At 38.6% G+C, this 23,635-nt stretch overlaps 2 protein-coding genes across 2 annotated transcripts in view; both read left to right on the top strand.

The window, feature by feature from the left end:
* LOC126345031 (biogenesis of lysosome-related organelles complex 1 subunit 5) overlaps nt 1-4,923 on the top strand; it is a 38,461-nt gene extending 33,538 nt beyond the window's left edge. The window contains exons 3-4 of the mRNA XM_050002070.1: nt 4,275-4,463; nt 4,555-4,923. Coding sequence (XP_049858027.1) covers nt 4,275-4,463; nt 4,555-4,722 — 357 coding nt within the window. The 3' untranslated portion in view covers nt 4,723-4,923. The remainder of the gene's footprint in view (nt 1-4,274; nt 4,464-4,554) is intronic.
* LOC126345015 (transmembrane protein 199) lies at nt 4,756-23,147 on the top strand. Its single transcript, XM_050002069.1, has 2 exons — nt 4,756-5,167; nt 22,777-23,147. The coding sequence occupies exons 1-2, from the start codon at nt 4,756-4,758 to the stop codon at nt 23,022-23,024; spliced, it is 660 nt and encodes a 219-aa protein (XP_049858026.1). The 3' UTR covers nt 23,025-23,147.
* The last annotated feature ends 488 nt before the right edge of the window (nt 23,148-23,635 follow it).

Below are 23,635 nucleotides of genomic sequence, written 5' to 3'. Positions count from 1 at the left end.
AACTCAAAAATGTTGTTATACACAGTACATCCTAGAAAATGGTCACCAAAACTGTTGGAACATTTATCCCATTGCGACACTAGCCGGTCGATTCCATCCTTCAAGAAACTAGTTGGCTTCTGTTGGATCCACGCCTGGACTCAGTCACACACTTGGTCGTATGTTGCGAATCGATGCCCGTGAAGAGCTTGTTGTAGAGGTCCAAACACATGAAAGTCACACGGTGACAGATCGGGACTGTACGGTGGATGAAATTTCAGTATTTCCCACCGAAACTGCTGCAATGTTGTCTCTACCACATTGGCCGTGTGTGGGTGGGCATTGTCATGCAGGAGGATAACGCCATTCGCCAGTGCCATTCGGGTATTGTAGTGTTAGTTGGTCAGTTGGTGGGGAACCCACTACCCAAAGATTTATTCGAAAGTTCAAGTGTTGATGCATTATGGAGTGGGTGGTGCCCACATTAATACCAATGGATCTTGTCCATGGTGATTCTACGGTTGTCAAAGACTAAAGCATTCACTTCTGCAACCATTTTTGGTGTGATGATAAGATAAGCCTGTCCAGGACAAGCATTGTCTTCCAGTGACTCGTGCCTTTCAAGGAATCGTTTGTATCATTCCACAACACTTGAACGAATCGCTGTACTCACCGTACACAGCCTTCATCTGTTAGTACATTTCATGGCCTCCAACTCCCTCTGCCACCAAAAATCAAATCACTACTTGCTGTTCCTGCTTACTCACCTGCATGTTCGGTAGTGGATGATAACTTGTGAGAGACCACCTTCTCTTCAGTGTGAAACCACACTGGCACTGTTGTTGTTGTGGTCTTCAGTCCTCAGACTGGTTTGATGCGGCTTTCTATGCTACTCTATCCTGTGCAAGCTTCATCTCCCAGTACCTACTGCAACCTACATCCTTCTGAAACTGCTTAGTATATTCATCTCTTGGTCTCCCTCTACAATTTTTACCCTCCACGCTGCCCTCCAATACTAAATTGGTGATCCCTTGATGCCTCAGAACATGTCCTACCAACCAATCCCTTCTTCTGGTCAAGTTGTGCCACAAACTTCTCTTCTCCCCAATCCTATTCAATACTTCCTCATTAATTATGTGATCTACCCATCTAATCTTTAGCATTCTTCTGTAACACTGGCACTATGCAACATCAAACAGTGAGCATGTGTCAGTCTCTACCAATAGATGGTGAAACCATATCCGCAGTTACATGGTGCCACCTTATGTGTAAGGCGCAGGTAGATGCACTGACCAGGTTTCATTTGAGTGAACCTCATATTTTGTTTTTCCTGCAGGAAACTGACTGTCAGAATGTGTTGATACTCATGGAAAACCACCATGGCTTGCCAGCAGACAACTCTGCCCTGCAGATAACTTGAAGTCTGTCAATGTAGCCATCTTATACTTTGTGCTACAATATAGATAGAAGTGTAAAGTTAGAACTACTATTCAGCAAATGAGAGTATTCATTAAAATTTAATAAAGTATTCTTAGAGAGGAAGCAATTATCAAACAATTGCAGATTAATGTGAGGTCTGGTTGAATTACAGGACAAGTTGGAAAATAAGGAAAATAATGGCCATATACACTCACTCACTTACTACAAAGTAGAGGAGAGGTTCATTTTACTGTTTTGCTTTTGCCACTAACAACAGTTTTCTTTAAGAATACAATAGAGCCCCAGTCTTTTGGGGTTTCGTAACCCAAGCTGGTCTTAAGATAATTAAAAAAGTAAATTAATTTTTTATATATAAAACTAGAGTAAAAGCATGTTCATATATTATCTGCATGCACGTTTTACACACTTTCAACTGTGTTCCATTTTGAACTTTTTCAATTTTCCCTGTACGATATAGGTAAAACTGTCCCACTTAGGGTTTGCATTCATAATGAACAGAAATAACTTGGCCTCAGAGTGCCAATTCCTCTCTCTTACAGATGGACCTACTGTTAGGTTTCGAGGAGTGCGCTTTCTTTTCCTATATCTACCCTTCACTAACAACTGTACAACTGACAAACAGTTGCACAGTGCATAGCATCCACGTTGGCACTGTGATTGTTGTACCTTAATGAAGTATGCCTAAGTAACAATACACATTTTACAACATTGGCTGACCATTGTTGCATGAACTGTAGTTAGTTGTGCAGTAACATCAGTACTGTTGAGAGTCCACCCGTGTCACTTTAATTTTAGTTTTGTATGTATGAACAATGAGTGGTAGGAATAAGAGAAAATTTGTGCCTGTGAATGTGAAACTGGAGGCTTTGAAAAAAAGACAAAGGAGAAATATTAAAAAAAATGCTGCTGAGTATGGATTCAGTGAAGTGACAGTTGGAGATTGATGTAGAAACAGACAAAATTGAGAAGTTTTCATCAAACAATTGTTCTAATTTGCATTTAAATGGAAGTCAGTGAAGAAATCTGTGTATAAAAAATGAGGGAGGCTTTGGTCATTTAGTTTAGAGAGACCAAATGGAAATCCAATTTCAGTTCTTGTTCTGCAAGAAAAAGCTGTATTTTGTAGAAATGAGTTAAAGGAAGGCGAGATAAGATGTTATTGCAAGTACAGGATGGTTGGATAGGTGAAAGAAGCAATGCAATGTAAGGCAACTTTGAAATTCCTGGTGAAAAACTTTCTGCAGTTTTTCAAACTGTTACACAATTTTGTGAGAAATTAAGAAAAAAATATACAAGAAGAAAATCTTACTCCAGATCAAGTGTGCAACCGTGATGAAACAGAACTAAATTATAAAATGCTTCTGTCTAAAATTTGAGCCTTGAAAGAAGAAAAGGCTGCCCTGGGCTACAAAAAATGTAAAGAGAGGTTAACAGTTCTTGCTGCATTGAATGCAAGTGGAGATCATAAACTGAAGCTGCTGGTAACAGGGAAGTATGCTAAGCATAGAAGTGTAAAAATATCACTGCTTCTGCACTGCCAGTTATGTATGTCTGCCAAAAATCTGCTTGGATCAACAAAAAATATTTTTAAGAAGAGGTTTTGAAGATTTTGTTTCAGAAACCAAAAGCTACCTAAAACAAAAAGTGCTTAGCTTCCAAAGCAATCTCAATGCTTGGCAACACTGGTTCACACCCTGATAAGGCAGAAGTACTAAATGACAGTGTTCACACATTATTCTTACCCCCTAAAGTGATGAGTTTAATACAGTCTATGGACCAAGGTGTTTTACAATACTTAAAAAAAAAAGATATAATCATTGTTCGCTTCGGATGCTTCTACACACAACAGAAGGTGAAGGAACCATCAGAGAATTTCTAAAAATAGCTATAATAGAAGACAATTTATTGGATAGCCTATTCATGGTCTGAGATAAAGGTGCACAAAAGTCTTGGAACCAGATTTTACAAAATGAAATGGATACCTAACACACGCGAGACAGATTGTCATAAAAGATCACACAAATGAGACTTAGACAGGTATCTACATCCACATCCATACTCCGCAAGCCACCTGACGGTGTATGGCAGAGGGGTACAGTCAGTACCTCTATCGGTTCTCCCTTCTATTCCAGTCTTGAATTATTCGTGGAAAGAAGGATTGTCAGTATGCCTCTGTGTGGGCTCTAATCTCTCTTGCCTTTCTTGAGGAAGAACAACATGGATTCATGAAAGATCAAGGTACTATGGATCTTATTTTTTTTAGTAAGAATGCTGTCAGAAAAGTACTGGGATATAGAAGAAATCTTGTATTTATTTTTCTATGATTATTGTTCTCATTTAACATTCTCGATTCATGATTTACCCATTGATTTAGTGATATTTCCATATTATCTAATTTTTAAGTAATTTGGTGTAGCCTCAGCCCCAATTAGCTTGAATTACTGGAGCTGTACTGCATATTTTAGTGTCCAGGCAACTTATAAAATAATATAAAGCTATCACATTATGTGCTTTCATTTTGTCATGGGTAACATTATATAGTCTGCACTTTGCTCTAGTCTGTGTGTTGTTTGCGACAGTCTTTAGACTTGGGGTTTAGGGTGGTGCCGTCTTTGTTTTGTCATTAGAAGTTGGGTCTATTTCATTTTTAACCTCAGCTGCAAATTGATTTTGTTTCTGGAAGCTCAGAAGTTCAGTTTCATCTTTATTGTGTACTGAAAATGTATTCTATCTTCAAATTACTTTGGAATTACTTTTTAGTATCATCATTAGAATTTGAGTTGTTAAGAATTGTCACAGTTGTTTTTTCTTGCATTTTTATTTTTTCTGAAACATCCTTGTTTCTTTATTTTCAGGAGAAGAGATCAGATGGGGAAGTAGAAAAGCTGTTCAAAATACTTGAATGTGTATCAGAGATTAAAGATACTCAGATTGAGAGAGTAAAATTAGCTTCTGATATTCATTTACCGAATCTGAATGGAAACCTGGAAGTAGCTGTGAGCATGTGTAATGGGATTCTAGAGAAAGAACAAAAACATCGTTCGGTTAGTGGCTGCTACTGACTTAGCTTATTTTATTCATTTTAAGTAACTAAATGCCAGTTGTTAATATTTTTCTGTTTCCACTTGTCTTCAGGATACAACATTGGAAGCTAAGAGAGAAATTCGAAAGGCTGAATGGGAAAATTTTATAGAAGATATGGCTCAAAAATGTGCTAAAGTTGATACAACTTTCCAAGAAAAAGAACAAGAACTGAAGGACTTTTACTTAGACCTTGAGAAGAAGCTTCACATAACAAAATAAGAGTTGGCCTGGTTTGTGCAATAAATTGTCAAAATGGGATCCATAAATGACCCTACAATAAAAATAAAACCTTCGAAGAAGCTTGAGAATTTCATAGTAGAGTGCTTAGGAGAGTGCAGCGATGTTTCAGAAGGAATTAAACAGATTCAGCTGGGTGAATATTCAGATAGTGAAGTTTTACTAAGTATTTCGGACATAAAATGGTTATACCAATATCTACAGCATGGAAGTGTACGGAAGGATGGAACAGTGGTTTATATCCATGAGCTCCTGGAAGGTAGTGAAATTAAATTACCGGAACTGGAAGTCATTCCTCGAAATCCAGAACTAGAAGCAAGAATCCAAAAACTCAAGGTTGAGCAAGCGGAACGTGAATATAAGGCCATGACAAAAGCTGTTGATGGAGTCAGAGTGAGGCTACCGGAAGATTCCATTGGCTATCAGTGTAAGTCAAATTCTGCTCTTGCGTAGATTTTGCTTCCATTTTGGAAGTTTAGGATTTGTGAAGAGAGCATAATACATGGACCACCCTCGACATGTTAAATATTATGTCCAGTCTTGGATTTTTCATGCAAACTTAACTTTTTATTGTAACAGATCTTTTAAGCTCAGTGTCTTCATACTACCTTTAAACAACACTGAAAAAAAAAAAAAGCCACTCTGCTTATCAGTATTTCTTGGCCACTTGTCGTTTCCATCCTATGAAGCTATAAAATAGGCTGCATCATATAAAGAAAATGGTCATCAAACATACGAAAGTTGATTGTGTTATTTACGAAAATGTTAATTTGAGAAAGTGAGCTTCCTTGGTTTTTGACCTGGGTAACATACTCATTTGATTAGTATTTTATTATGTTAAGAAATAACTGCATAATCACTATTTAGAATTGCCGTTCAGAGTCTGGTGTGCACGTACATGAATGAATGTTTCACGATCTCTTAGTAGTATATACATATTACCAACTGAATACTTCTTTTGTGTTGAGGACATTATTTTAAGAAAGGTACATATCTTTCTGACACTGTTCTATATTGAGTTCCTGTGTTTTACATTGTTGTGTAATCTTTATGCCATTTTATTTTGAAAATATGCTTTCATTTCTATGCTATGCTTAACTATTAGTCACAAATGTAGTTTTAATTTCAATAATTATAATAAGAATGAAGTCCTCCATCTTCCCTAGATGTTCATATGTATTCATAGGTAAAGACTGCTAATGGAAAGTCCTGGATTGTAAATGTCAAACTAACGTCCCTCCCAAACCCCCCCCCTCCCTCCCTCCCTCCCTCCCCAATCGTATTGACCAACTAGGATCACGTTAACAACTTCAGTTCCTTATCGTCCTTTGTTGTTGTTTCCTATTTTTCTGGTATTCCCTCATTTTCTCCCCATGAAGTCTCTTCCTTTCTTCTGTCCATGTTGTTCCAATTTTTTTATTTCTTCTGTTTTGAGTATATAGAGGGCCTATACAAGGGCAATGTACTTGAACACAATGTTAAGGAAAAGGAAGAGAATGTAGATGAAGATGAAATGGGAGATATGATACTGCGTGAAGAGTTTGACAGAGCACTGAAAGACCTGAGTCGAAACAAGGCCCCGGGAGTAGACAACATTCCATTAGAACTACTGACTGCCTTGGGAGAGCCAGTCCTGACAAAACTGTACCATCTGCTGAGCAAGATGTATGAGACAGGCGAAATACCCTCAGACTTCAAGAAGAATATAATAATCCCGAACCCAAAGAAAGCAGGTGCTGACAGATGTGAAAATTACTGAACAATCAGTTTAATAAGTCACGGATGCAAAATACTAATGCGTATTCTCTACAGATGAATGGAAAAACTGGTAGAAGCTGACTTTGAGGGAAGATCAGAAATGTTGTAACACATGAGGCAATACTGACCCTATGACTTATCTTAAAAGCTAGATTAAGGAAAGGCAAACCTACGTTTCTAGCATTTGTAGATTTAGAGAAAGCTTTTGACAATATTGACTGGAATACTCTTTCAAATTCTGAAGGTGGCAGAGGTAAAATACAGGGAGCGAAAGGCTATTTGCAATTTGTACAGAAACCAGATGGCAGTTATAATAGTCGAGGGACATGAAAGGGAAGCAGTGGTTGGAAAGGGAGTGAGACAGGGTTGTAGCATCTCCCCGATGTTATTCAATCTGTATATTGAGCAAGCAGTGAAGGAAACAAAAGAAAAATTCAGAGTAGGTATTAAAATCCATGGAGAACAAATAAAATCTTTCAGGTTTGCCGATGACATTGTAATTCTGTCAGAGACAGCAAAGGACTCGGAAGAGCTGTTGAACGGAATGGACAGTATCTTGAAAGAAGGATATAAGATGAACATCAACAAAAGCAAAACGAGGATCATAGAATGTGGTCGAATTAAGTCAGGTGATGCTGAGGGAATTAGATTAGGAAATGAGACACTTAAAGCAGTAAAGGAGTTTTGCTATTTGTGGAGCAAAATAACTGATGATGGTCGAAGTAGTGAAACAATTACTAACAAAGAGATAGAGGGGCTGGCCAGTACTTACCTCAGCTCAGTACAGCCGATAGAAACACAAAAAACAACCGAAAATTTAAGTTCCTAGCTTTCGGAATAAATGTTCCTTCATCGGGGAGGAGAGAGGGGAAAGAAAGGGAAGAAGGGAAAGTGGATTTAGTTACACACAACCCAGGTTATGAAGCAACAGGGAAAGGAAAACAGGCTGCCTCCATCCTTGCTACCTTCCCTGTTTTCCTTTTCCTGTTGCTTCATAACCTGGGTTGTAACTAAATCCACTTTCCCTTCTTCCCTTTCTTTCCCCTCTCTCCTCCCCGATGAAGGAACATTTATTCCGAAAGCTAGGAACTTAAATTTTCGGTTGTTTTTTGTGTTTCTATCGGCTGTACTGAGCTGAGGTAAGTACTGGCCAGCCCCTCTCTCTTTGTTAGTAATTGTTTCACATCTTTATATGAGATTTTCCATTAATTAGTTAGATGGTCGAAGTAGAGAGGATATAAAATGTAGACTGGCAATGGCAAGGAAAGTGTTTCTGAAGAACAGAAATTTGTTAACATCGAGTATAGATTTAAGTGTCAGGAAGTCATTTCTGAAAGTATTTGTATGGAGTGTAGCCATGTATGGAAATGAAACATGGACGATAAATAGTTTGGACAAGAAGAGAATAGAAGGTTTCGAAATGTGGTGCTACAGAAGAATGCTGAAGATTAGATGGGTTGATCACATAACTAATGTAGAGGTATTGAATAGGATTGGGGAGAAGAGAAGTTTGTGGCACAACTTGACCAGAAGAAGGGATCGGTTGATAGGACATGATCTGAGGCATCAAGGGATCACCAATTTAGTATTGGAGGGCAGTGTGGAGGGTAAAAATTGTAGAGGGAGACCAAGAGTTGAATACACTCAACAGATTAAGAAGGATGTAGGTTGCAGTAGGTACTGAGAGATGAATGAGCTTGCACAGGATAGAGTAGCATGGAGAGCTGCATCAAACCAGTCTCTGGACTGAAGATAACAACAACAACTGTTTTGAAAGCCTTCCAAATTTAGTATTTTGTTTTTAAAACAGTTTCTTTGTGCTATTTCTGATTCTTCGATATTGTTTCTTTCAAGATCTTTTCTTACTTCTGTAATCCATGCTATTATCGATTTCTTCTTCCAGAAATATAGGAGTATTTGTTTTAAATAAAATAGAAAGAAACTTCCACATGGGAAAAATATATTAAAAACAAAGATTCCAAGACTTACCAAGCTTGTGTCTGTGTATCTGCGGATGGGTGTGTGTGTGTGTGTGTGTGTGTGTGTGTGTGTGTGTGTGTGTGTGTGTGTGCGCGTGCGCGAGTGTACATCTGTCCTTTTTTTTCCCCTAAGGGAAGTCTTTCCGCTCTCGGGATTGGAATGACTCCTTACCCTCTCCCTTAAAACCTACATCCTTTCGTCTTTCCCTCTCCTTCCTGAAGAAGCAACCATCGGTTGCGAAAGCTAGCAATTCTGTGTGTGTGTTTGTGTGTTTTGTTCATGTGCCTGTCTGCCGGCGCTTTCCCGGAGTATTTGTTTTGTTAGTCTATTTCCATCCATTCGTTAGAGATGTCCAAAAAAGGTTAATCTTCATTACTTCTTATTTTCCAGCCATTTGCAGTTTTCATTGTACCCATTATTTTTCTAATAATGCTTCTTTTCAGTACGTCTAGTTTGTCCATCTTATAGTTCATCGTTAGGCATTCAGATCCATATAAACATTCTGGTCGTACCAATGTGGTGCAGTGTTTTAGTTTTGTTTTTCTAGATATACATTTCTTGTTGTAAATATTTTTGGTCAATCCATATGCTCTTTCCATTTTGTTAATTCTTACGTCTATTGCAGATTTTTCTAGTCTATTCTGTTGTATAGTTTCTCCAAGATATTTAAATTTATATACTTGCTCTATTTTACCTATTTGTGTTTCTATGTATTTTAGTGCATTTTTTATAGTCATGAATTTTGTTTTTTCAGCTGAAATTTTGAGACCAGTTCTGTTTGCTAATTTTTCCAGAATGTTTAACTGCTTCTGTCAGGTTTTCTGAAAGTACTACGAAATCATCTGCAAAAACCAAGCTGTTTACCTTAATTCCATTTGTTTTCTTTCCCGGAGTTATTGGTTCAGTTTTGTGATTTTTTTTAGCTCTGAATTCCAGATCCTTACAATTTTTTCTAGGACACAGCTAAACAGTAAAGGTGATAAACCATCACCTTGTCTAACACCAGTTTTTATTTCAAAAAGGCTGAGATACTTCTCCCATAAATTTGACTTTAGATACTGTACCTGTTAGTGTTTCACAAATTACGTTTGCTAGTTTTAACACCAAATTCTCTAATGACTTTATCGTTTCTCTATCTATACAATCAAATGCTTTCTTGAAATCTATAAATGACCCTAGTATTTATTTGCTGGTTAACATTCTATTCCGAATTATCGACTTTAAGTTAAAAATTTGTTCTGCACAGGATTTTCCCTTTCAAAAACCACCCTGATTTTCTCCTAGTTGTTTGTCTAAAGTATCTACCACTCTGTTGAGAATTTTTGACAATATTTTGTATGCCACTGGCAGAAGTGACACTCCTCTGTAATTACTGACTTTTTGTTTGTCTCCCTTTTTATGTAATGGGTGGATTAATCCTGTTTTCCATTCAACTGGAATCTTTTCAGTTTTCCAAATGTTCTCAAAGTACAGCTATAGATCCTTTTCGATTTTTGGTTCCGACCACTTCAACAATTCTGCTGTAACAGTCTTCACCACTTGCTTTATTGTTTTTGAGTGTTTTGATGGCTTCATGAATTTCTAGCTCTGTTGACGGGAAATCTTCCTCTAGATTTTGAGGTGTCAATGGAAATTCTAATTTATCTGTTGAAACTGGACAGTTTAACAATTTTTCAAAAAAAATTGCTAAAATTTCACAATTTTCTTTATTATTGAATCCTATTTTGCCATTTTCGTCTTTGAAACAAATACTTGGTGCCTGATATCCTTTAAGTATGTGTTTAAAGGTTTGGTAGAAATTTCTAGAATTATTTTTTGTAAAATTTTCTTCTATTGCAATAAGCTGACGATCTTGAAAGTTCCTTTTGATTTTCCGGATTATTTTTGATGTTTCTCTTCTTTGTTGTCTGAATTGTTCAAGGTCTTCCTCTTTTTTCGAACGTCTCCATTTTCTCCATTTTTGAGCTCTTTGTATTAGTGCTTCTTCACACTCCTCATTTCACCATGTCTTCTTTTTATTTTTGGCTAATCCTAAAGTTTTCTCTGCTGCTTGAATTATTTTCATCTGGAGTTCACGCCAATCACCTTCTTTACTTGTCTCAATTTCTTCTCAAAATTTTTCTATATTTTCTTTTGTAATATTAGCGTAGTGGTGTTGTATCTGATCACTTTCTTGGTCGCCTTTTTTGGTTTAGATGGGAGAAATTTTATTTTAATTTTAGAGAGATAATGATCTGAATCGAATTCACCATTTCTGACTATTTTAACATTCATAATTTCCGTGATGTACCATTTAGATATGGCTACGTGATCAGTTGAAATTCACCTAGGTTTGGATTTGGATGTCTCCAGGTTTTGGCTTTTCTTGGCAGTTTGCGGAAATGTGTGGACATGAGTTTTAACTGAACATTTTACACATGTTGATCAGTCTTTCACCATTTCTGTTTGTTCTTGAGTGTGCTGGATATTCATCTACAATAGTTCTGAATTTCTTTTCCCTCCCAATTTGCGCACATAAATCACCAAGAAGTATTTTAACATTCTTTTTAGTCATGATAGAAATTTCAGATTCTAAAATATCCCAGAATTTATTTACTTTCTCCAGATTTCTTCTGTTGTCAGCGTTTATAGGTACATGACAGTTTATGAGGGTGTAACTTTTATTCTTGCACTTCATTGTTAACATGCATATCCTTTCCGAATTCGATCTAAATTCTGTTACACTATCTAAGATTTTTTTGTTTACATAAAATGCTGTTTCCTTTATACATTCACCTTCTTACATCATCAGGCAAAAGTCCCAATTTATATTTCGGATCAAATTTTTCATTTATGAAATATTCAGTCAGACTTGGAGGTATCTAAACATATTGAAAACTGAAACACACACTATTAATGTTCCAAAATAATAATTATTTGGTTGTGGGCCAGCTTTCAACTTCCTTGTCATCAGAGACAATATGAGTGTGGCTTCTGTTGCCAGAGACTGCAGTCATGTGTGCATGAGGTGTGTGTGTGTGTGTGTGTGTGTGTGTGTGTGTGTTTTGTGTGTGTGTGTGTGTGTGTGTGTGTGTGAGAGAGAGAGAGAGAGAGAGAGAGAGAGAGAGAGAGAGAGAGAATGTATTTTTTGACTAAGGCCTTGCTAGTCGAAAGCTTATTTGTGACAGTCTTTTTGTTGTGCTCATCTGCGACTCAGCACCTCTGCTGTATGGTGAGTAGCAAATTTCCTTTTCAAAATATTATTATCAGACAGTGTAAGACAGATTACAGTTCACACAATATTGATGGCTTCTGACTGTACAAAGATTATTTCCAAGGATGTGTGAAATTGTAAGATTATGCATCTATACGAGAAACACAAAATTGTGGTGTTTCAATTTTAAATTGATCACATGGTGTACTATTTCTTGTTTTGTGCCCAAAGTATCCAGACACATGACTGAAAATGACTTAAAAGTTCATGGCACCCTCCATCAGTAATGCTGGAATTCAGTATGGTGTTGGCCCACTCTTAACCTTGATGAGAGCTTCCACTCTCACAGGCACACATTCAGTCGGGTACTGGAAGGTTTGTTGGGGATGACAGTCCATTCTCCATAGAGTGCTGCACTGAGGAGGGGTATTTATGTCAGTCAGTGAGGCCTGGCATGAAATCGTCATTCCAAAACATCCCAAAGGTGTTCCATAGGATTCAGGTCAGGACTTTGTGCAGGCCAGTCCATTACAGGGATGTTATTGTCGTGTAACCATTCCTCCACAGGCCGTGCATTATGAACAGGTGCTCGATCGTGTTGAAAGATGCAACAGTGGGAAGCAAGAAGGTGCTTAAAACATCAATGTAGGCCTGTGCTGTGGTAGTGCCACGCAAAACAACAAGGGGTGCAAGCCCCTTCCGTGAAAAATGCCACCACACCATAACACCACGATCCGTGAATTTTAGTGTTGGCACTACACATGTTGGCAGATGTTCGCCTCGCATTTGCCATACCCACACCCTGCTGTCAGATCGCCACATTGTGTACTCTGGTTGTCACTCCACACAGCAGTTTTTCCACTGTTCAATTGTCCAATGTTTACACTCCTTACACCAAGCAAGGTATCATTTAGCATTTACCAGCGTGATTTGTGGCTTATGAGCAGCCGCTCGACCATGAATTCAAAATTTTTTCACCTGCTGCCTAACTGGCATAGTACTTGCAGTGGATCCTGATGTAGTTTGGAATTCCTGTGTTATGTTCTGGGTAGACGTCTGCCTATTACTCATTACAACCCTCTTAAACTGTCTGTGGTCTGTCAGTCAACAGGCGAGGTCAGCCTGCATGCTATTGCTGTAAGTGCTCCTTCACGTTTCCACTTTACTATAACATTGGAAACAGTGGACCTAGGGAAGTTTAGGAGCGTGGAAAACTCACATACAGACACAAGTGAGACCCAATCAACTGACTGCGTTCGAAGTAAATGAGTTCCGCCGAGCGCCCCAATCTGCTGTCTCCCGATGTTTAATGACTACTGAGGTCGCCAATACGGTGTACCTGGTAGTAGGTAACAGCACAATGCATCTAATATGAAAAACGATATTATGAGAATGAAATTTGCTGCCCACCATATAGCGGAGATGCTGAGTCGCAGATAGGCACAAGAAAGAGATTCTTACACTTAAAGCTTTGGACCAATGGCCTTTGTCAACAATACACACATGTGTGCGCATGCATGCGCACGCGTACACAAATGCAACTTGCACACATGACTGCAGTCTCAGGCAACTGAAACCACGCGTATGTTCTTGGAGGTGTCTGGATACTTTTGCTCACATAGTGTATGTAATAATGTACTGAACGTTTTATATTCTACAGATATCAGTGTAAGTCCCTAATCCTACTGTTTGATTGACCTGAAAATATTATATTAAAATCTCACAAACTGTCTTTAGAATATTGAAATAGATACAAAGAAGATATGTATCAATAAACATTATATTACATTGTATCAAAGATTAAAAATAGTGAATACAAATGGCGAAACAGTACGCTGGTTGAGTAATGGCACAGGCTACTATCATATAGGAACAAAAATACAGAGGTTGGTGAATGTGATGAAATGGACAAGGGGAGGGTTGGGAAGTCAAGTTTCTTTAATTGGTGTGTACTGACAGCCAGTATTTGCTATAATATTAGTTGTTACTAAAAGATTTAGACTGTTGCACTGTTCCAGACTTCATTCATCAAACCTAAGGCCCACCTGTTTAATATGGATATTACCAAAGCTTGCCATTCAGCAGAAATGTTAGTGCCTCATGAGTTGTTATTAAACACATTTTGGAGCAGATGAGACCTTCTCCCAGTGTTAGATTTCTCGGCTATTCATATTCTCTGAGTGCCCTTTACTCTATACAGTATTTGTACCCAGCAGATAAAGTAACCCAGACTATTCAGGATACCCTTGTCTGACTACAGCAACTGGGGAAGGAGTCTTTCTACTGGGTACCAGGGCATGTGGGAATTCAGAGGAACAAAAGGGCGGATCGAGCCAAAGAGGCATGTCGTGACCATCAGGTCTTTTGGCGTGCTATTCCCCTGCATTCTTTCACCTCGCTGTTGAGGTACAAAGTCCTGTGTTGATGGGAAGACAAGTGGCTAGAAGTGACTGACAAGAAGCTCTGTATCGTCAAGCCCACAACTCGGTCGTGGCGTACTTCCTCCCAGCCACGTTGATGGAACGAGGTCCTTACTTGTCATTGCATCGGCCACAGCTATCGATTTTTACTCCGGCAAGAGGACCCTCCAATGTCTGGTGCTTGTGGCGTGCAGATCACAATGTGCCACATTTTATTGGAATGCATTTTATTTGCTGACCAGCGGATTTTCCGGCAGATCTGCAGTCTATTTTATGTCATGAGCAAACTAATGTGGTTTGTGTTTTAAAGTTCTGTAATTGTCCCAAATTTTTAACAAGATTGTGGGGAGATGTTTGTAATGTGTCAACAGGGTGGCTGGCTCATCCAAGTTTTTTGTAAGTGGTCAGCCAGTCACATTTCCCTGTGTTGTTCTTTTAGCTCTTCTGTGTGTTGTTTTCCATCTGTTTTACTTTCTTGATTAGCTATCTTCCATCCTCGTTGGTTTTAGTGCATGTGAGAGTGCCTGTACAATAGGGAGATTGTGTGCTCATTTAGAGTGAATGCGTGTATGACAATTTTAGTTTTTATCCACATTCGTTTATTTCAGTAAATGTCAGGGCGCTGATAACATCGCTGTTGGTTGCCCATTAGATCCGAAAACACACACACACACACACACACACACACACACACACACACACACACACACACACACACACACTCTCTCTCTCTCTCTCTCTCACTTGATGCCCTACTAATTAGTGACTTTCTCATCATCTTTGGGTGATGTTCATTAAATGATTATCCCGACATTTAGCCAACCACTCGAGCTGGCGAAATCCCAGGAAGACTGTAAAACAACTGCACTGAATGTAATCTGCTATTGCTTACAAAACATTCAGTTGATCAGGAGTACCAACTTTCTCTAACTAGCACTAATGACACACTTACTTATTGTTAAAATTGAGGCTTTCGTGGCACTTGTTGACGTATTGCCTGTTGGATTCTGTCTCAGGATATTGACTGGCATTTTGTGATTTTTCTGAGGTTCAACCAGTGTGAGTGGTTGGTGAAATGTCATGAAAATCATTAAATGAACATCAATCAAAGATGTCGAGAGAGAAGTCAATAGCGATATGGTTGCATCTTGCATCAAATGTTCTAACCTTCAATCTCTTCTTACCATCTTGATTGGATTTCATATTGCACTCTTCCTCAATGTCCTAACAGTATAAACAAATTAAATAAAGTTTGGTTCAATGCAGGCAGTCAGTGTACAATTCATTATTTGTATTGTACAAAATTTCATGTGAGATGGGTGTCAATCATGTCATTCCTTTGCTGATACCATTGTAACTTCAGTCAGTAAGCCTGTCAGTCGGTCCTGAAAAGGGAATTAGTCACAAAATGTCTTGGTGCTGGGGTTGGAAAGGAGGGTGAGGGGGTGGGGGGTGGGGGGGGGGGGGGGGGGGGGGAATTAGTAGCTGAAAACATTATTGATGTATTTTCAGCCGAAATTAATTTCATTTATATGTGCAGCTAATTGCCAGATGTTATATGAGACACAAGTTCAGAATACTTTTTGTTGGCTTTCCTAAGTAATTAGTATCTGAAAATAATTTCCAGAATCGGTACTGATACAGAACCTGCAGCTTTGCACATCTTTAAAGAGAAAATTGTTGATAAACTCAGCCAAATTATCCACCAGTACTTGGCTTAAATTGTCCTATGTATTCAGTTCAGGACCAAGTAGAAATTACTCTTGCTTCTATAGGCTCAGTCCTGAGTAATCAGCTGTCTAAGAAATGGCTTGGCTGTAACATGGATCATTATTAATTGATTGCTGTAGAGACTGCCTGTCAGAAAAACTGAAGTACCCAGATGGGGAGGAAGAAATGAAATGAAATGAAATGAAACTTCACAGGTTGAGAGGGTATGTGACCTTATTTCAGCAGTTAAAATATGAAGTCAGATTAACAGAGAACTTGTTAGTAGGAGCCAGCTTATTGCACATTGCTACCCACTGCCTCCCCTAACTTGGATGTGTGCATCAATTTCATTCGGAATGGTGTCATAAAGCCCTGGTATCTCCTCCTGAGGCAAGCAGGCTCACAGCTGTAATAACTGATTGTTGATATGCCTAATACTGGGATGGAGTTGACATGCAAGTTGGTCCCACATGTGTCGAGGGTAGATCTGGGGATCTTGCTGGCCATGGCAGTACCTCAAACGATGGTAACAGTTCATAAACTCACGGGCTGTGTGTGAGCGAGCAGTGTCCTATTGAAAAATGGCATTGTGATACAGTCGCATGAAAGGTAACATTTGAGTCTGTAGGATGTCTGTGATATGTGTTGTGCTGTCAAAGTTCCCTTAATCATTACCCACCATTACCTCATTTCATACCCAATAGCTCCTGAAACTGTGGCACCTGTCGTAACACTGCTGTGGAACTTCAAAACGTTGGAATAATTGAATCTGTCCTCAGGTTGTTGCCATACCTGCCACTGATAGTCATCCATGATAGTGCAGAACTGTGATCTGTTGCTGAATTCAGTGTGATGCCATTCATTAGCAGTCTGTGCTTTTCAGTCATGGTGCCTCTTCAAATAAAGCTGTTTGTGTTGGGGTGTTAATGACAGTCTACACATGGGATGGTAATTCCAATGTCCAGATACTTCTAGTCTCTGACCAACCCTGCAGGATTACACAGATTGCTGAAAAGTGTCCATTACTTGTTTTCAGATGACAGGTACAGATTTGAAGCAGTTACAATGTGCTTGGTGTACAATACAATGATTCTTCCATGTGGTGGTGAGACATGGTCAGCAGGAATCTTGATGACTAATATTCCTTCTCTCATCTCCTGTCACATCCTCATGCCCACAAATCTGGAAATTGAACACTTTGACCAACTGACCAAATGGATACCCACTGTGAGACCTCTTTCAAATTCTTTCATGTGCTGCAACACACTCTGCAACAAGTACATGGCATCTCTGTGTCTGTCACACTGATCATTCAACATCTGACACTGTTCATACCTGTTACATAGCCTACTTGGTCTGGTAAAGTCACTAAACATGAACACTAACACACTCAGGTGGCTGTTCCGTCACAGATAATTGCAACCCTACATGAAGTGTACAATTATATGGTGTGTACATGAAAGCAATTAAGATTCTCATCTAACTATGTCTTCAGGGTGCTTCACTTTTTTTGTCAGGCAGTGTACATACACAGGCAATCAGAATTATGTGACCTTCATACTAATCAATATCATCTGGATGTATCAACAGGCAGTGTGTGAGGACATACAGAAATTAAAACAGTCATTGCAAACTAAATTGTAATCACTAAATTTTTTAATAGTGTGACCATTTGTTTTGATAAAAATTGAGGTGGTTTTATGGGGGAAATGCTATAGTAGTAAAATAAAAAAGGGGATTACAAGGGAACAGTGCTAAATTTCATATCGAAATATTGTTGAATATTAGGAGTAATCCACTCATTTGGAGACCTGAATATGATCAAGAGGGATGATGAAACAATGATAGACCATGGACAGTGTCGAATAAAAAATCATTTTTTATGGAGGCATTGGCCATCTTGTCTCACAGTTAGGGCAAGTACTTTTAATAATAAAAAAAATTATGTACTTATTTACTTCTTTTCCTGGGTTCTGTACCTCAGTTTGTATGAATGAAACCCTAAGAGGATCACTTTGTTCATCCTCTCCCTTCCTACCTACCTCCCTTCCTACCTCCCTACCTCCCGTGTCTCCCCGTCCAAGATTTCTTAGATTAACAAGTTGAAATTTCAGACACACTAAAGGCTATGGTCCCTTGGCATACTGAAACTTTTAATTTTAAGTCACTGTTACCAAAAAATACAGCCATTTGTCACTTACTTTGATACTAGCAAGCTCCCACATCAAAATCTTTGGGATACTTTCTGTTGACCTAGTAGCATGAAATTAGACAGTAAGCAAGTTCTCACATGAAAACTAAAGGAAAAATCCTAGAATTGAAATTGAATCATTCAGAAAAATTCTTTCGTCATTTGTTACTTAAAATTAAAACATTCTCAAAAGTCTAGGAGTATTATTGTCAGTAAAAGGCAAAAATCGTCAAGATTCGTGATTTCCAGGATGGATGAACTGTCTGTATACATAAAGTTTCTACAGAACCCTCAGAGTGTAAGCCCTACTCACACATGGCCAATGTGTTTCAATTTGTCTCATTTTCATTTGACTGCCCCTTATAAATGTACATTCTAACCCACTTCATAGACTTTGTCTTGCTTCTACACTGGATGTATTCTTTTTCTACTTTAGACAGTAGATCAGTAACTTTTGTAATTATGACATCCAGAGATGATTTGGGATGCAGTAAACTTCTTTTCAGGTGCGTGTGAGAGTGTGTGTGTGTGTGTGTGTGAGAATGTCTATCGTGATACACTGCCACCACAGAGATTTGTTAGTGACTTTTTTGTATGGTGTGTATTTGACTACTGGATTGTGATTAGCACTACTGAATGTTTAACTGTTTACTTTGTGGTTCTATCTGGAGCCAAATATTTGATTGCTTCAGTGATGGCCATGTTTCTGCACAGGAAGACTTCTGGTTCACTAGTTTCATTGTAGTATCCCTTGTGCCCAGATACGCTCTCCTCACCTGCTAAAATTTCTTTTTGTATTTTCACAACTTCTGTATCCATGCTGTGTATGTCTACATGTATGGTACTTTTTTTGCTAACAGAAAATTTTTCTACTAAGGTAACAACAAATTAGAATTAATTTAATTGCTCTTTAGACATACTGGAATAGAAAGAAAGCATCAGTGAGTAGCATATGGAATCAAGTAAAAAAATGTGTTTGTAGTAACCATGTGCCAATACAATATATAAAATACGTGATGGGTAATGTTAAACATTTGAAGCTATTAGTTCCTCTGGTAGCCCTTGAAGTAGTAGTATGGAAACGAAGTAGCTGTACCAGGAGAGAAGGTAAGTCATTCCCAACTCTGTACTGAGAGAAACGTAAAAGACAAATCTGAAGCAGAAGTGCATTTTAGCAGCTGAGTTCCTATTTATTTCTTTACCAACTCTGTATAAGTTGGAGTTCAGACTAGTTTGCAGGTACCACTACTTCATGTGCTAACTGCTTATGTCTTTCCCTGTGTATCCTTTGTTTCCTTTCACTTTTTCTCCTTTCTTCTCTCTCTCTCTCTCTCTCTCTCTCTCTCTCTCTCTCTCTCTCTCTCTCTCTCCTTTTTTGTATAAAGTCAGGATTCAATGTTGTGTGGAACCAAGAAGCATGTTACTCTCTTTTTTGGTTTTTTCTCCCTTCAAATCCTTTAATCCATGAGAATGAGGAAGATGGTGAATCACCAGTTGTGGATCAACAGGTAACACATACACATAATAGCTCAGAAAGTTGTACCAGATTTTGAGCAAGCTATTGATCTTTTTTGGCATAACTGTGTGTGGAGGGGGGGTTGTGAAAGTAGGAAAATGTAGATTAATTTTGTTAAAATTATGAGACAGAATTGCTGGCCAATGCTTACATTCACAATGAGTGCTGCCTATAGACACACAAAAACATGATATATCCTAGCATTTAGAACTATTAGTCTTCCATGGGGAGGAGAGAGGGACAGGTTGGGTTGGAAATGGTTATAAAAAGCTAGGTCACTTGGACACTAGACTGAAAGGGGCCCCACATGTTGAGGAGAAGAGACAAAGATAAAACACCACTCAATGATAGTAGCACAGGTGATTTTACAAGTGACACTGTCTTTAACAGGATAGGTAATATTAGTGGCTGGACTGCAGCAGGGAGTGTGGGTTTATGAGACAGGTCTTGTGCGTGTATCGTCTTCTGTGGTATGAGTTGCAGGTGCAGGACTGGAAGTTGGGCTGGTACAGGGATGTTATGTAGGTATGTATGGTGGGCGACAAGAAACTGGATGGGCTGTGTAGGTAAAATTTTGGGTATGATGCCTCTCATTTCAGTATACAATGAAAAGACTGAGAAGACCTGCAAATAAGTGTGAGGTTTTTCAAGTTCTGTGTGATGATGCGTGTCAGTGGTTGGTTCACATAGTGGTGACAGGGGCAATGCTTGTTGTGTCCATGGTACTTCTGATAAAGCCCCCCCCCCCCCCTTTCCTGTTGTCCTAAATGGTGAACAGCTTGGGGAGCTCATCCTACATTTGCTGGCTACAGACTTGACACACCAATTTCCAGAGCTGAGGACTAAGTGCTGCCAGTCCTCTGAACTGTAAACTCTGGACATGCTGCAGTGACCATTTTGCCACAGGGCAGTAGAACATTGTATGTCACAGGGAAAGGGGACCATAGATTAACTGCTTGGATCATGACATGATATAAAACTTTATTTATCCATATAAAAACAAAACAAAATCCTTCAATCTCAAGGTGTGCCATTTATGAGGCTTACCTAGGCAAATGGAGCTTTGTGTGGGTGGACACTTTTCCCCTCACTGCTCTTGGTATCGAGATGGAACCATTGAGCTTTTCACAGTCACCTCCCAGTGCAATGGGAGTACTGCTGAGGTCTTTCTCAACATCCAACACAGCAACAAAACTCCTGTAACCAATCCTCCTGGAACAGGAATTAGTCCAAACATTTCAGTAGCAGAACACATGCTGCCAGGCAGAATGTGTTTTTAATAGTTAAAAACAAAACAAAACAGGGCAGCTTTGAAAATTTCATCTTTCTAACATTTGAAAGGATTTATAGGGCTTTGCCATGCACCTTAAAACATTTAAAGTGATTGAGAAATGGGACTCTGTTAGTTGAAACATTTAGTTCCCTCGAGCACCGAAACTGCGGGCAGTAGAACATTAACGGGTTCAGGACACGTGATCCTGTAAGAGGACCCTCCAGTGTGTGGTACTTGTGGTGTGTGCATCACAATGCATGATATTTTAGCAGACTGTTTTATATTCAGATAAGAGGGCAGCAGTTAATTTACTAACAGATTTGTCATTATGTTTTAGCTGAATGGGATGAATGTAGTGCAACTTTTAAGGTTACTTTCAATGTCTGATTTGATCCTTAAAATTTTGGGGGGAAATTTTTAATGGTGCCAGGTTTGTTGGTGTCATGGGGGGAAAAATAGAGCAAAGCATTTTTTCTAGATTAGCTCTACAGATAATGACTGCCTGTGGAGGAGGCTATAGCATGGTCATCAGGATATTCAGAAAACATTCATTTCCCACTGCAGATGCTATGTTCGGAGTGACTTGGTGGAATTTGTGGAGGAGCATGGGTGGAGAGAGGTTGGAACTTTTTAAGACAAGGTTGCATGTGTGGTTTTGACTTACTGTGGTCATTACGGAGAAAGGTGAAAAAAAAAAACACTTTCACTGAAGAAATGCAGCTCATTGAATGTCCAGCATGGTTAAATCTTGGTTTAGGGCTGAAGGAGAGTACTGACTTCTGCAGGGATCATGTTTCTGGTAGACAGTTTGATAACTACGTTGGGACGTGGGAAGTGCATTTAGAGTAATGTGTTTAATGTGGTTGGAGAAGTATGTGGATGTGTGAAAGGTGGAGTTGGTTAACAATGCAGGGTTGGAAACCTATGTTCCAACTGTTGAAGGGCAACGGCCCTAATCTCAGATATAGGATGCAGGAAACTTCTCACAAAGTAATCTGATTTTGTAATAGAAGCAGAGGCTGTTAGGTAAGGTCTGTGGTTGGTGGTGAAATGGCATAGTACGATGTGTCTAAGGAATAGGGAATGACAGAATTGGAAGGGTGAAAGTATTTGTAAAAGTGCAGATGGCAGAAGAGTACATGCAAGAGGATTTTTGTTTTGGAGATTTTACATTTCCAAATGTTGGTTAAATGTCCATGGTTATTGGGTGGTGCTGGTTGGAGCCCAAGTATGTTAGAAATGCAATTAAAAATGCAAAAAACCAATAAGGTAAATAATTATGAAAGGAGTTATTGTTGTGATAATAGCAAAGGGACTGAAATTGCTTAAAGAGGGAAGAGGACAGTATAGAATCTTCACAGTTTAAGAAGATTGTGAGCGTGCTTAAAGATGTGTGAGAGACCGTGTGTGAGAACATATTAAATATGTGGGATCAAGAAGCTGAGGTTGGTAGCTTGAGCTGAGGTAATATTACACAGCCAGGATCCTTTCTTCTCCCCACCCCACCCCACATACAGTAGCTGACTAGGTGGCCCGGAAAAAAGTGATAGCTTGTTCTAAACTTAATATTAAGTTTTTTGTAAATCATATTTTGTATTTTTGTCTGCTTGTGTCTGTGTACGTGCGGATATGTGTGTGTGTGTGTGTGTGTGTGTGTGTGTGTGTGTGTGTGTGTGTGCGCGCGAGTGTACACCTGTCCTTTTTTTCCCCTAAGGGAAGTCTTTCCGCTCCCGGGATTGGAATGACTCCTTACCCTCTCCCTTAAAACCCACATCCTTTCATTTTTCCCTCTCCTTCCCTCTTTCCTGACGAAGCAACTGCCAGTTGCGAAAGCTCGTAATTCTGTGTGTGTGTTTGTGTGTTTTGTTCATGTGCCTGTCTGCCGGCGCTTTCCCGCTTGGTAAGTCTTGGAATCTTTGTTTTTAATATATTTTGTAGAAATGTATATAGAGATTAATTTCTTTATTTTATTATTTTTTTTTTTTTTTGTTGCAGTGAAGCAGATAAACAGACAGCTAATAGCTGTTCTTCAGTTTGTATTTTCTGTGATTGCTGCCTTTGTTTTTGGATTTTTGGGAATCCAGCTGATTGTGGGAGAACTGGATTTTGGTTTTCGCCTTCTATTAGGTGTAATTTGTGGACTTATTGTTGCTCTTGCTGAGATATATTTCCTTGCTAAAAAGCTCAGTGAAGAAGATATTTGTGAACCTGATCTTACATATGGTAAATTGCACCAGGAATAAAAACTGTTTGTTAATCATATTGTCATTGTAGTATTCTTATTTATAAACAAATAATAATTTATATTGTGTGATATGCATCTAATAGTATTGTACAGAATAAAATAAAATTTAATGTAAAATTAACATTCCCTTCTTCCCTTTACTTGCCAACGTACATATAAATTCATTGCATCTGTTCAGAGATACAATAGGAACACTATGACTTTCTTGTTATTGATCTTAAATGTTATAAATTCCCTTGATTATGGCATAATGAAGGTTATAACAAATATTACGATGTCACAAAAAGATCCCCTAACATAAGTGCAGTGTTGTTCCACAAATATGAGTATTTAAAGTAAGGCTTTCACCTGAAAAAATAATTATGGCTAAATAAATAAAAACTTTAGTGTAGTTGTTTAAGATTTATTTTCTAAAATATTGTCTGCTATGAGCTCACATCAATTTTCTCTGATAAAAATGGAGATAATCATGAGTGGATTCGAGTGGCTTCCATCTTATTAAAAACAGAAACTGAAATCAAAGTGCAAATACAATTATATATAGCTTAACAAATGAAATAAATCAATGAGGGCATGTCCCATGTCTTTTTGTTATAGACCTAAAGTATG

Source organism: Schistocerca gregaria, chromosome 1, assembly GCF_023897955.1.
Source record: "Schistocerca gregaria isolate iqSchGreg1 chromosome 1, iqSchGreg1.2, whole genome shotgun sequence".
Lineage (NCBI taxonomy): Eukaryota > Metazoa > Arthropoda > Insecta > Orthoptera > Acrididae > Schistocerca > Schistocerca gregaria.
This window is presented reverse-complemented; position numbering and strand designations above follow the sequence as displayed.